Source organism: Heteronotia binoei, chromosome 13 (genome assembly GCF_032191835.1).
Source record: "Heteronotia binoei isolate CCM8104 ecotype False Entrance Well chromosome 13, APGP_CSIRO_Hbin_v1, whole genome shotgun sequence".
In the NCBI taxonomy this organism is placed as follows: Eukaryota; Metazoa; Chordata; class Lepidosauria; order Squamata; family Gekkonidae; genus Heteronotia; species Heteronotia binoei.
In genome coordinates, this window is record NC_083235.1 from 17,691,900 (window position 1) to 17,705,789 (window position 13,890).

A 13,890-nucleotide genomic window follows, 5' to 3' on the forward strand; every position below is an offset into this window, starting at 1 on the left:
GTCTCAGAGCAGCTTATAGTCTACTTTCCTTCTTCTCCCCACAACAGAGACCCGAACCGATTTCGCACTCAGCTTACCCCACGGTCACGTTCTTCTTCTCTGCACAGCGTCCATCAGATTTCCCACCATCTGCGCTGGAGTTACAGGAAGCGTCATGGCTTATGTGCAGCAAACGGAAACTGGGGTTTAGTGGTTTTCGTTTGTTGTGCAAGAGCCGTGACGCTTCCTGTAACTCCGTCGCAGATAGTGGGAAATCCAACGGACGCTGCTCAGAGAAGAGGAAGGTGATGTAGGTGGGGCTGAGAGAGCTCTCAAAGAATCTGCTCTTTCCAGAACAGTTCTGTCAAAGTTTGGGCAGTTCTGTATTGCAGAAATTGCGCCACGGCGGGTGGTGGTGAGTCTGCCTGGGGCACCGCACACCCTAGGGCATGCCCTGCTGACACTTAAACACCAGAATAACCATCAGGTCAGAAGGCTTTAATTTACTCCAGATTGTTTTGAACACTTTTCTTTAGATAATTACGAATCATTTTCTGATACTTACAAAAGCAGATTGTTCAGGTTTGGAATGTGGCTAGTGAATTGCCAGCTGCAGGGCCTTACAAATTACAGGTCACCATCTCATTTACCCTTTTAACCTAAAAACAATGGGGTATACAGTGAAAGGTCAGCTCGAGGCAACTGTGCGGGATGCAGACGATCTTGATATTTATCAATCTTGTTTTGGGGCCGGTTTTTAGACTGGGGCTACCTTGTTTGTCCTGCTTGGTGACTGATGCTAGGGGAATGATAAGAGATTGCCATTCTTCCCTGATTCTCTCAGTAGCATTGACTATGGTATCTTTCTGAAATCTGGGGATGGGGCCTTAAAGGCAATTCATGGGAATGGTTCTGAATCTCCCTCTCCAGTAATATCAGAAGGTGATTTGTGTTGCTATACAGTTGACCTGTCCTATGAAACAATTTCATATCTCTTTCCCCTGATATTTAGCATCTATGTTGGTGCAGCTTCCCAGAGGTTTGGGGTGAGATGCTATCGGTAGAACGGGTTAACTCAAAAGAAAATCCCATATTATTTAATCAGGCTTAATCCCAGGACAGCCTCTTTAGGATGAAGCCACAGGGTACCCTTTATAGTTTAGTTTTAAATCAGTAAGTTTTATGGTTTACAAAACAATTTACCATTCACTTTTATTTGGGATGTCTAATCATCATCATCTGCCAAGTTGCAGCTGATTCAAGGGGACCCCAGGACCATCAGGTTTTACCAGGCAAGAGATGAACAGAGGTGGTTTGCCATTGCCGTCCTCTGCATAGCAACCCCGGTCTTCCTTGGGGATCTCCCATCTAAGAACAAAGAAGGTTTCCTAATGCCCTTGCCCATATAGCAATCCCGGTCAAGAACAGAGGTGGTTTGCCATTGCCGTCCTCTGCATAGCAACCCCGGTCTTCCTTGGGGATCTCCCATCTAAGAACAAAGAAGGTTTCCTAATGCCCTTGCCCATATAGCAACCCCGGTCAAGAACAGAGGTGGTTTGTTATTGCCTTCGTTTGCATAGCAGCCCAGTCTAAAGGGAGAACTAGGTTTGATTCCCCACTCCTCCACATGCAGCTGCTGGATGACTTTGGGTCAGTCAAAACTCTCGTGGAGCTGTTCTGCTCAAGAGCAGTTCTTGGAGAGCTCTCTCAGCCCCAGCTACCTCACAAGATGTTTGTTGTAGGGAGAGGAAGGGAAATGAGATTGTAAGCCGCTCTGAGATTCCATGAAGGGTGGGGTATAAATCTTCTCCTCCTCCTACCAGTATTTGAATTGTGGCAGTGGTGGTACAAAGCGTCATCAAGTCACAGCTGACTTATTGAGACCATGTTCCCTCTAAGCTGTAGAGTCTTGTGAGCAAACGTTCTACTTTGTGAGCTACCGGCATTAAAGTTGTGAGCGAGAGATTTGACTACTGCATAAATTAGTTTGTTCTGTGGCCCTCCTTCCTGAGCTAAGACAAAATTGTGTGAACTGGAGGCTAAAAAACTGTGAGCTGGCGTGCACTAACTCAGTTTAGAGGGAACACTGAGACCCTCTCCGGCTTTCAAGGCAAGAGACAGTCAGAGGTGGTTGGCCATTGTCTGCCTCTGCGTCACAACCCTGCTATTCTTTAGCTCTTGCAGGAGTTGTCCTCGAAAGGGCAGCTGCTGTGAGTGCCCTCTCAGCCCCACCCACCTCACAGGGTGTCTGTTGTGGGGGGAGAAGAGATAGGAGATTGTAAGCCGCTCTGAGTCTCTGATTCAGAGATAGGGTGGCCAGACCGTCCCGGTCTCCCGGGACTTTCCCGAATCTGGCCCCCAATTCCCGGCTCCCGGGCTGGGTATACCGGGACCATTAGAGGTCCCGGTTTAGCCAGCCAGAGAGCCGGGGGCCGCGCGCGCGGGCAGAGAAGGCGGCGAGTGAGGGAGGGAGCGACCCTGCGCGTGCGCAGATCGCCCTGCGCACGCGCAGGGACGCTCCCTCCCTCACTCGCTGCCTTCCCCGCCCGCGCACGGGGCCTGGCGGTGGCGGCGGAGGCCGGGGAGGGCGTCGGAAAAGCCCGCGGTGGCCGCTGGAGGCCCTCCAGCGACCACCGCGGGCCTTTCCGAGGCTTCCCCGGCCTCTAAACCCCCACCCCCCGTTGTCCTCCGCCCGGGAGGGCGTCGGAAAGGCCCGCGGTGGCCGCTGGAGGCCCTCCAGCGGCCACCGCGGGCCTTTCCGACGCCCTCCCGGCCTCTAAACCCCCACCCCCCTTTGTCCTCCGCCCGGGAGGGCGTCGGAAAGGCCCGCGGTGGCCGCTGGAGGCCCTCCAGCGGCCACCGCGGGCCTTTCCGACGCCCTCCCGGCCTCTAAACCCCCACCCCCCTTTGTCCTCCGCCCGGGAGGGCGTCGGAAAGGCCCGCGGTGGCCGCTGGAGGCCCTCCAGCGGCCACCGCGGGCCTTTCCGACGCCCTCCCGGCCTCTAAACCCCCACCCCCCTTTGTCCTCCGCCCGGGAGGGCGTCGGAAAGGCCCGCGGTGGCCGCTGGAGGCCCTCCAGCGGCCACCGCGGGCCTTTCCGACGCCCTCCCGGCCTCTAAACCCCCACCCCCCTTTGTCCTCCGCCCGGGAGGGCTTCGGAAAGGCCCGCGGTGGCCGCTGGAGGCCCTCCAGCGGCCACCGCGGGCCTTTCCGACGCCCTCCCGGCCTCTAAACCCCCACCCCCCTTTGTCCTCCACCCGGGAGGGCTTCGGAAAGGCCCGCGGTGGCCGCTGGAGGCCCTCCAGCGGCCACCGCGGGCCTTTCCGACGCCCTCACGGCCTCTAAACCCCCACCCCCCTTTGTCCTCCGCCCGGGAGGGCTTCGGAAAGGCCCGCGGTGGCCGCTGGAGGCCCTCCAGCGGCCACCGCGGGCCTTTCCGACGCCCTCCCGGCCTCTAAACCCCCACCCCCCTTTGTCCTCCGCCCGGGAGGGCTTCGGAAAGGCCCGCGGTGGCCGCTGGAGGCCCTCCAGCGGCCACCGCGGGCCTTTCCGACGCCCTCCCGGCCTCTCAACCCCCACCCCCCTTTGTCCTCCGCCCGGGAGGGCGTCGGAAAGGCCCGCGGTGGCCGCTGGAGGCCCTCCAGCGACCACCCTGGGCCTTTCCGACGCTTCCCGGGCCTCTACCACCCCCCCCGTGCTCCTCCGCCCGGGAGGGCGTCGGAAAGGCCTCTCCGCCGCCGCCGCCGGACTCGTCGCCGCCGGACTCGCCGCAGGTATGGGGGCCGAAAATGGGGGGGGGGGGCTGGCCGGAGGGGGTGGCCTTCCTTCCTTCCCTCCCTCCTTTCTTCCTTCCTTCCCTCCTTCCTTTCTTCCTTTCTTCCTTCCTTCCCTCCCTCCTTTCTTCCTTCCCTCCTTCCTTCCTCCCTTCCTTCCTCCCTTCCCTCCCTTCCCTTCCTTCCTTCCCTCCCTCCTTTCTTCCTTCCTTCCCTCCTTCCTTTCTTCCTTCCTTCCCTCCCTCCTTTCTTCCTTCCCTCCTTCCTTCCTCCCTTCCTCCCTTCCCTCCCTTCCCTTCCTTCCTTCCTTCCTTCCCTTCCTTCCTTCCCTCCCTCCCTCCCTTTCTCCCTTCCTTCCTTCCCTCCCTCCCTCCTTATGTTCTTATGTGACACAGAGTGTTGGACTGGATGGGCCACTGGCCTGATCCAACAGGGCTTCTCTTATGTTCTTATGTGACCCAGAGTGTTGGACTGGATGGGCCACTGGCCTGATCCAACAGGGCTTCTCTTATGTTGTTATGTGACGCAGAGTGTTGGACTGGATGGGCCACTGGCCTGATCCAACAGGGCTTCTCTTATGTTCTTATGTGACCCAGAGTGTTGGACTGGATGGGCCACTGGCCTGATCCAACAGGGCTTCTCTTATGTTCTTATGTGACGCAGAGTGTTGGACTGGATGGGCCACTGGCCTGATCCAACAGGGCTTCTCTTATGTTCTTATGTGACCCAGAGTGTTGGACTGGATGGGCCACTGGCCTGATCCAACAGGGCTTCTCTTATGTTCTTATGTGACGCAGAGTGTTGGACTGGATGGGCCACTGGCCTGATCCAACAGGGCTTCTCTTATGTTCTTATGTGACGCAGAGTGTTGGACTGGATGGGCCACTGGCCTGATCCAACAGGGCTTCTCTTATGTGACAATACTGACTTTGGTGGACCCAAGCACTGATTCAGTGTAAGGGAGCTTTGTGTTTGTGTCTTCTAGTGCAATTTTGTTCTCAGATCCTGTATTTACTTCATCAGTATATGGGATAAGGCACTTTCTCAACTGTGCTGCATAATGCAGCCTATTTATTTTGCCCTGTTGGCTCTGTTGGCTCTATCTGCGCCACCTTCATCACTTTCGGGGTGTGGATCCCCCAGTGGAGTGGTCTCCCGACTCCCTCCGCCGGCTGTTTCTGATAGCCGTGCGCCCCCTCTTTCATTTGATATGTGTCCCGTGCGGGTGCCACCCTCCCGCCGGGAGATGCCGCAAAATGAGCCCCCTCGAGGCTTATGGCGGCAGGGCTCGGGGGAAGCGACCTAGACTGCTGTTCTTTTGAGGGGTTATAGAGTGTTTCGAGCCCGTCCCTGTGGCATCGGTCCCATCATTGTGGGGCCCAGGGGGCCGGCGCAGCGGCACGCCGAAGCAGCCTGTCACTAATAACACAGGTCGAGATGCAGGACAGGAACCCGGAAGTGACCGACAGGCTGCTTCAGCGTGCCGCTGCGCCGGCCCCCTGGGCCCCACAACGATGGGACCGATGCCACAGGGACGGGCTCGAAACACTCTATGACCCCTCAAAAGAACAGCAGTCTAGCTCGCTTCCCCCGAGCCCTGCCGCCATAAGCCTCGAGGGGGCTCATTTTGCGGCATCTCCCGGCGGGAGGGTGGCATCCGCACGGGACACATATCAAATGAAAGAGGGGGCGCACGGCTATCAGAAACAGCCGGCGGAGGGAGTCGCGAGACCACCCCACTGGGGGATCCACACCCCGAAAGTGATGAAGGTGGCGCAGATAGAGCCAACAGAGCCAACAGGACAAAATAAATAGGCTGCATTATGCAGCACAGTTGAGAAAGTGCCTTATCCCATATACTGATGAAGTATATACAGGATTTGAGAACAAAATTGTTTCTGGCGGTGATATTTGGGGGATTTTTGGGGACGTCACAGGAAGTGCTGTGAAGTCACTTCCTGTTTCCGGCAGTGGCATTTGGGGGAAATGATGTCATTTGGGGGAAGTAATGTCACAGGAAGTGATGTCACTTCCCGCTTCCGGCAGGTGACGCGGGGAAATGATGTCACAGGAAGTGGTGTCACTTCCTGTTTCCGGCGGTGGCATGACGTCACCGGAAGTGACGTCACCGGAAGTGACGTCACTTCCTGTTTCCGGCGGCGCGCGCGCACCCCTACCTCCCCCCCCCAGAGGTGTCCCTGGCTGGCCTTCAGACATTATGGTCACCCTATTCAGAGAGAAGGGCGGGGAACAAATCTGCAGTCTTCTTCTTCTTCATCAGATTGAACTAGCTTGAACTATCTAGGTCAAATCGAAGGAGTATCTAGCTATCTAGATACCTCTGCTACACTCAACAAGCTCCATGGGAGGCAATTCAGGAGGTAGCCTAGTTATTACTATATGGTCACATGGGTTCCATAAAAATGATCATCTCCAACTGTTAAGGCAGGTAATGGTTTAGATGCACCAGCATCTAAAATTCTAATCTGAACTATAATCTTCAACTCCCCCCACCCCATCATGTTTTCTTTCTTTCCATAAAGCTGCTCTTTTTGTTGCATTCTCTTTTTAGTTATGTCCCTTTCCATCAACAAGATAAGTAGAAAAATACTTGCTGAGTTAGTATCTGGAACGGCCCCAGGAAATTCGTTTTCCCTGCTCCCCTGCACCAGGCCAGTCTTTCTGGACTATAAAAACCAGGGGGGATCCGGCAGAGTGTCACGTAGACCTCCGGAGAGCTGCAGCCATGAAGATCCTGTCCCTTGCTGCCCTCCTCCTCTTTTCACTCATCTTTGTAAGTGAAGCCAAACGAATTCCGAGATGTGAAATGGTTAGGATTCTGAAAAAAGCGGGCTTGGATCGATATCGTGGCTACCGACTGGAGAACTGTGAGTTCATTTTGCTTTCCCCCTTTCTTGCAATTTCACATGCTTTCCTACAATTTGGTTTTTTAAATTTCTGCAGAAAGTCTGGTACTTCCCAGGTGCTTCTTAAATGTGCTAATACATGAGGAGCCTTTCTTCAGCCATAATTAATGCATTTTAGATTAGCCCATTGGCCAAAAGTAGGGGCACTGCCATGGGAATGGACTTGGTCTGGTCATATCATTGAACCCTTGATTGAATTAGAGCCAGTTTGGTATAGTGGTTAAGTGTGTGGACTCTTATCTGGGAGAACCGGGTTTGATTCCTCACTCCTCCACTTGCAGCTGCTGGAATGGCCTTGGGCCAGCCATAGCTCTGGCAGAGGTTGTCCTTGAAAGCGCAGCTTCTGGGAGAGCTCTCTCAGCCCCACCCACCTCACAGGGTTTGATTCCCCACTCCTCTGCTTGCACCTGCTGGAATGGCCTTGGGCCAGCCATAGCTCTTGCAGGACTTTTCCTTGAAAGGGCAGCTGCTGCAAGAGCTCTCTCAGCCCCACCTACCTCACAAGGTGTCTGTTGTGGGAGAAGGAAATAAAGGAGATTGTAAGCTGCTCTGAGACTCTGATTCAGAGAGAATGGCAGGGTATAAATCTGCAGCCTTCTTCTTCTTCTTTCCTCCCTTCCACTGACAGATTTCATCCCGTGCTTTCTACTTGCACGGTTCCTCTTCCATTATATGCATAGCATCATGTGCCAGGAATGTGTGGAAGGCTTGCTAAACAGTAAGAAGAAGAAGAGGAAGAAGAAGAAGAAATTGGATTTATACCCTGCCCTTCACTTTGAATCTCAGAGACTGATTCCCCACTAGCCTTACCTCGCTCTCACTCTCCTCTTCTCCATGGGGCTTCTGTCAGATTTAGAACAAGCTGCCCCGGGGCTGCAGCTCGTTTTGCCTCTTTCGTGCAGTAAATAGGAACTGGTTTTTAGGGGATCTTGCCTCTAGCAGGAACTCATTTGCATCTTAGGCCACATCCCCTGATATCACCATTGTTTCAGACAGGCCTTTTTTGTAGAAAAAAACTCAGCTGGAGCTCATTTGCATCTTAGGCCACACCCTCTAATGCCAAGCCAGCTGGAACTGCGTTCCTGCTACAAAAAAAAAGAAGCCATGCTCAGTACTGCTGGAGGTGGTGGCAAAGGACAAGGTGCTCATCCCCTTACCTTCACCTTCCGCTTTGTTCCAGAACACTAATGTCTTCATATGTAATATATTTATATACAGGGCTTTTTTTGTAGCAGGAACTCCTTTGCATATTAGGCCACACACCCCAGATGTAGCCAATCCTCCTGGAGCTTACAGTAGGCCTTGTAAGAAGAGCCCTATAAGCTCTTGGAGGATTGGCTACATCAGGGAGGTGTGGCCTAATATGCAAAGGTGTGTGTGTGTGTGTGTATATATAGTCCAAATGTTAGCTTAAATGTCCAACCCTGTAGTTTACCACAAGTTAGGCAGTTCCATGAACTGATTTGTCTGCACCAGAGTTTCTGGATTATGCACAACCATGATGATGATGCAAAAAAGAAAAAGAAGTTAAGGAAGATCAGACAAGAATGCCTTTTTTCGTTTTGATTTTCATTTGGGGTGGGATTAAGTATTTACTTCTGCTGGAGCAGAGGTCATTGGGTAGAAAAAGAGGTGCCGGAGCTCATTAGCGCAACTCATTTGCATATGCCACCCACCCCTGACATCACCAGAAGGTGTACTAAATTATACCAGCTCAGCATCTACCTTGAAATGCTTCTTGAATTAGAATTGTCATCATAAAACCTTACTCCCATCGTACTTTTTAAATTACTTTCTCCTATGTGACCACAGTGGCATGATGAAGTTTTCCATCTGTCTGCTTTATATGCTTTGGTTATTTTCCCATCTTTTTTTAGTGGGGAGAAATATTAGAAAGTTTGTCAAATCTTAAGAGTTCAGCAAAATTCTCACAGGGAATTTGAACAATGGAGCCCAGAAAGGGGGGGGGTGTGTTAACAGGGCCGGTGCTAGGCTTTCTGGCACCCTAGGCGAATCACCCACTAGCGCCCCCCATTATAAAAAAAATATAGGGAAAATGAAGAGCACAAAACTTGAAACTTTTCACATTTTTAGTTTACTGATTTTTAATTTTACTTTTTAAAAAAATGTGATATATTAAAATTTTAAAAATTATTAAAAATTGTGAGAATAAGTGCTTGCTGGCCAAGCCAGGAAGGAAGGTGGTGGGATAGGATGAGGTGGGAGACCAAGTCGCACATTGGGGAGAGGGGGGTGGCTTGGCTTTGTTGAGGGCAGCTTTGTGATGGGAGAAGACAAGATGACAGTGGTCAGGAGCCAAAGTAATGTGTCTGGGAGGGGGCACCCAGTGGTGCCCCCTAAGCCAGGTGGCGCCCTAGGTGACTGCCTACTTTGCCTACTCCCACGCACCAGCCCTGGGGGTTAAGAAAGAAAGAGCACCAGTAAAAAGCAGAGGTTCTGGAGCTCCACTCCTGTGAGCTCCTGCCCAAAATGAGGCCTGTGCTGGAATAATGTTTTTCAGGAATATTTTATATGCCTTTTTCTATAATAGAAAACTTGATCACCATTTCAAATAGTTTATGAAGATGGAACACTACATTCCCTCCATTCTAACCTGTTTCGTTCTGTGTTTGTTGCAGGGATCTGTATGGCTTATTATGGAAGTAAATTCAACTCAGGAGCTGTGCAGGGCCCCAACCGCAATGGTAGCATGGACTATGGGATGTTTCAGATCAACAGCCGTTGGTGGTGCTCCAATGGGAAGGGCAAAACAGCTAATGGCTGCCGCACATCCTGCAGCAGTGAGTAACTTGTTACTATTGGACTGACTAGCCGAAGGTCTGTGAGTTCCCCCGGTGTGCTGTTGGTGTTTTAGATAGAGCACTAAAGCCCTTCCCCTTCTAATTAGGGCTCTCTCCAACACATCCCCCTAACCAGGAGTCATTTTGTAGAAAAATAGGTGGTGGAGCTCATTAGCATAACTCATTAGCATATGCCCCCCCCCCAGCCACAAGCAACCCAATGCAAGAAAGGAGAGCCCTGGGCAAGCGAGGTCTGCTTGGGCTATCTAGAGATCCAGCCAACCCAAGCAGGCCTTTCTTGCCTGGGGCTCTCCTGGGCTGCCCCTCCCTCAGTCTAAAGGCCAGCAAGTCACCTGCCGCCCAAAATCACATAAGAAGTGGAGAAAGGCTGGTGCGGGCTTCTCCAGGGATTAATGACGGCTGCTGAGGTCGTGGCAAAGCCCTTGGTGGCTGGTTGGCTGCAGCTCTCCTAATCCAGGGATTGTTATGCAGCTGCATCTATTATTCAATGGACAAGGTAGGTAGGTGGGGAGGAGGAGGGGGAACCCTCAGAAAGGTTCAGGAGTTGCGCTCCTGTGAGCTCCTGCTGAATCTGAGGCCTGCCCTAACAGGTATCATAAGAACATCAGAAGAGTCCTGTTGGATCAGACTAATGGTCCATCTAGTCCAGTGTTCTCTCACACAGTGGCCAACCAGTTCCTCTGGAGATCCAACAATTAGGCACAGAGGCCTTTCCCTGATGTTGCCTCCTGGCAATGGGCTTCAGAGGCTGACTGCCTCTGAATTTGTAGGTTTCTCTTCTATCTTTTCTTCTCAACTTATCTTCTTTTCCAGACTTCCTCTCCAGTCACAATCCCAACCTGTGGTCCACCTACTCACTACTGTTGTTTCTGCAGTCTAGAAATCATTGGTTAGGGCAGGGGAGTCAAACCTGCGGCACGGGGGCCAAATTAGGCCCCCGAAGGACTCCTATCAGGCCTCCCTCTGAGCATTTGGCTCTTGTCTGCTTCCTCTTCCCTCTCTCCTGCTTCCTTCTGCATCTCAGCTTGCTTTGCAAGGCTTGCTCAATCGCACAGAAGTTACAGAGCAAAACCTATATTTTCTCAATTGGTTGAGGCTTCTCCCCCTCCTGGTCCCCTGGGGAGGGATGGAAAGGGCCAGAGCTTCCTTTGCCCAGTTCCCTGGATCCCATGGGGGAAAATACAAAAAAAGTACCTTTAAGACCAACAGGTGCTAATGCTTTAAGTATGTTTTAAGTTTTTTTTTAAAAAATCTTTAATTGTGTTTTTCTGTGCCCTTTAAAACGTTTATATCTCTGCTACTTAATCTTAAATAGGTCCACACATGACCCGGGCTGACACGGCACATCCTGTCTCGCTCCAACAAGGTCTCATTTATGTCAGATCCGGCCCTCATAACAAATCAATTTGACATCCCTGCCTTACAGGGTCTTCATAAGTTGCCTTTGACTTGACAGCAGATTCCATCATCACCACTCACCTTCTTTTCTTCCTGTCAAATCTTTTGGCAGAGTTTGTGGACGACGATATCAGGGATGATATTTTGTGTGCCAAGAGAATTGTCCGTAACCGCAAGTGGAGGATGAACGCCTGGTGAGTCCTCCTCTCTTTGGCGTCTCTTGGCTATTACGATTCAATCCCCATTAAGCTTTACAGTAAGGGATGTGATAAGTTTAAAGCTCTTTGACCTGCCACCAGAGCATTGTTTCCCAGTGTGGCACCTGCCCCATGTTTCAGCAAAGGAGTCAAGGCCCTTGAAAGGTGGGGCTTATAGCTGACTAGTGTTTTCCAGGGGTGGAATTCTAGCAGGAGCTCCTTTGCATATTAGGCCACACACCCATATGTAGCCAATTCTCCAAAAGCTATGAAAAAAGAGCCTTGTAAGCTCTTGGAGGATTGGCTACATCCAGGGGGTGTGGCCTAATATGCAAAGGAGCTCCTGCTAGAATTCCACCCCTGGCGTTTTCCACCTTGAAACAGCCATTGCTGGAAAAATGGCTAAAGGTGGCCTCTTTGACAGATAGGTCTCATGCAAAGGATGGAACTAACACAGCCCTTTTGACGGACGGTTCTTGAGGATGTGGCTCTTAGATTGGAACAGTGTATTCTAAAAAGAACTCTTCTTGTGGATGAATTGAGGCATGCCCCTAGAGGAGCTTTGAAAAGGGGGATCAGGGGCATGGGGGAGGATAAGGTTGCCAGACTCCCCAGGGAAGGTAGGGGTCCCTTGCTGACAGGTCCCACTGCCCAGCTGCTGATCAGCTGCCAGTTTGGTGCAGTGGTTAAGTGCAGGGACTCTTAACTGGGAGAACCGGGTTTGATTCCCCACTCCTCGAGTTGCAGCTGCTGGAATGACCGTGGGTCGGCCATAGCTCTGGCAGAGGTTGTCCTTTCAAGGGCAGCTGCTTTGAGAGTCCTCTCAGCCCCACCCACCTCACAGGTTGTCTGTTGTGTGTGTGTGTGTGTGTGGGGGGAAGGTAAAGAAGACCGCTCTGAGACTCTGAGATTCAAAGTAGAGGGCAGGATATAAATCCAGTATCTTCTTCATCTTCTTCTGAAGAGGGGAACTTACTCCGAAAAAGAGGGAGGCTCTTCTGAGGTGCAGCAATGTGCCTACATCACTGCCCACATGACCCAGAAGCAACCCCCTGTGCAATGCAGGGAACTCACAAATACCTTCCCCCCACACACATACACATACATCCCAAGAGACCTTTGCTCCATGCCCAGAAGACGGCAAAAACCTCCAGGATCCCTGGCCAATCTGGCCTGGAGAGAAATTGCTGCCTGACCCTTGAGTGGTGATCAGCATTTTCCTTGGCATGTAAGAAAGGGCCACGAGAACGAAGCACTGATGCAACCCTTCCTGCCCTCCTTCAAGAATTCCCCCGTCCCCAGTGGAACTGTCCATTCTCTTCTGCTGACGTGGATGTTGATTCCTGAAGGGGATAGATGCACTTTAGTCTGGCATCTCAGAGGTGGTCTGTTTCCTGGAAAATGGAAATCTTGAAGAAAAATGGGAAGATGGAAGGCTGTTCTCTTGCACTGAAGATAAATGCATTGCCATTTATAGATACATAATATAGGTGTACAAGGGTAAGGTATAACAGAGAAGGAGTTTGTGGTATACTGAATGGGTAAAAGAAGAAGATATTGGATTTATATCCCACCCTCCACTCTGAAGAGTCACAATCTCCTTTACCTTCCTCCCCCACAACAGACACCCTGTGAGGTAGAAGAAGATACTGGATTTATATCCCGCCCTCCACTCCGAAGAGTCTCAGAGTGGCTCACAATCTCCTTTCCCTTCCTCCCCCACAACAGACACCCTGTGAGGTAGAAGAAGATACTGGATTTATATCCCGCCCTCCACTCCGAAGAGTCTCAGAGTGGCTCACAATCTCCTTTCCCTTCCTCCCCCACAACAGATACCCTGTGAGGTAGAAGAAGATACTGGATTTATATCCCGCCTTCCACTCCGAAGAGTCTCAGAGCGGCTCACAATCTCCTTTACCTTCCTCCTCCACAACAGACACCCTGTGAGGTGGGTGGGGCTGGAGAGGGCTCTCACAGCAGCTGCCCTTTCAAGGACAATGTCTGCCAGAGCTATGGCTGACCCAAGGCCATTCCAGGAGGTGCAAGTGGAGGAGTGGGGAATCAAACCCGGTTCTTCCAGATAAGACTCCGCACACTTAACCACTACACCAAACTGGCTCTCCAGGTATGCCTTACATACAGGGCTGGTCCTGCCACTAGGCAAACTAGGCTATTGCCTAGGGTGCTGGCCTTCTGGGGGGCACTGAATTGGGTGCCCCATGTGACTCAATGATGTTATCAGCGCAGCGATGTGTGTGTGTGTGTGTGTGTGTGCCAGAAGTTAGCTTGCCTGGGGTTCCACAGTCTAGGGCCGGTCCTGCTTACATGGAAACTTCCTGAATTTCTTTCTCAAGAGAGGTGTACCTTATCTGCAACTATCAAACCAAAAGTCAATTGACGGTGTGTTTCCCCCTCCCCTTTCTGACTTCTAGGTTATCTTGGAGGAGATACTGCAAGGGAAGAAATCTCTCTCACTGGACGAAAGGCTGTCAACTCTCTCTTCCATGAAAATCCAGTGTACCAAAGTCTTTCTCCAGTGTGGGTGGTTGGTAGTTGGTAGGGGATGATGTGGTAGGGAGTAGTATGTATATTGTGTTGTGTATTGTGTTGTTTTTTATGTTATATGTTTCACGTTATTAGTGTGTTAGCATTTTGTTATGTTTGTAGTTGATTTTTAGTAATAAAACTTTAAAACTCTAAAAAAAAAAAAAAAAAAAAAAAAAAAAAAAAGAAAATCCAGTGTACTTCTTCATCGCTCTGCTGATACAAGTGACATCTCCCTGTAACCTCAGCT

General features: G+C 51.4%; 1 protein-coding gene across 1 annotated transcript; it reads left to right on the forward strand.

The window, feature by feature from the left end:
* Positions 1–6,498: 6,498 nt before the first annotated feature.
* On the forward strand, positions 6,499–13,604 carry LOC132581858 (lysozyme C, milk isozyme-like). Its single transcript, XM_060253278.1, has 4 exons — positions 6,499–6,640; positions 9,319–9,480; positions 11,012–11,093; positions 13,529–13,604. The coding sequence occupies exons 1-4, from the start codon at positions 6,499–6,501 to the stop codon at positions 13,602–13,604; spliced, it is 462 nt and encodes a 153-aa protein (XP_060109261.1).
* Positions 13,605–13,890: the final 286 nt, after the last annotated feature.

Excerpts from the sequence above, each read along its gene's own strand:
- LOC132581858 (XM_060253278.1), top strand. The coding sequence starts at position 6,499 with ATGAAGATCCTGTCCCTTGCTGCCCTCCTCCTCTTTTCACTCATCTTT. Across the intron at positions 6,641-9,318 it reads TGGCTACCGACTGGAGAACT|GGATCTGTATGGCTTATTAT; the intron begins GTGAGTTCATTT and ends TGTTTGTTGCAG. Across the intron at positions 11,094-13,528 it reads AAGTGGAGGATGAACGCCTG|GTTATCTTGGAGGAGATACT; the intron begins GTGAGTCCTCCT and ends TCTGACTTCTAG.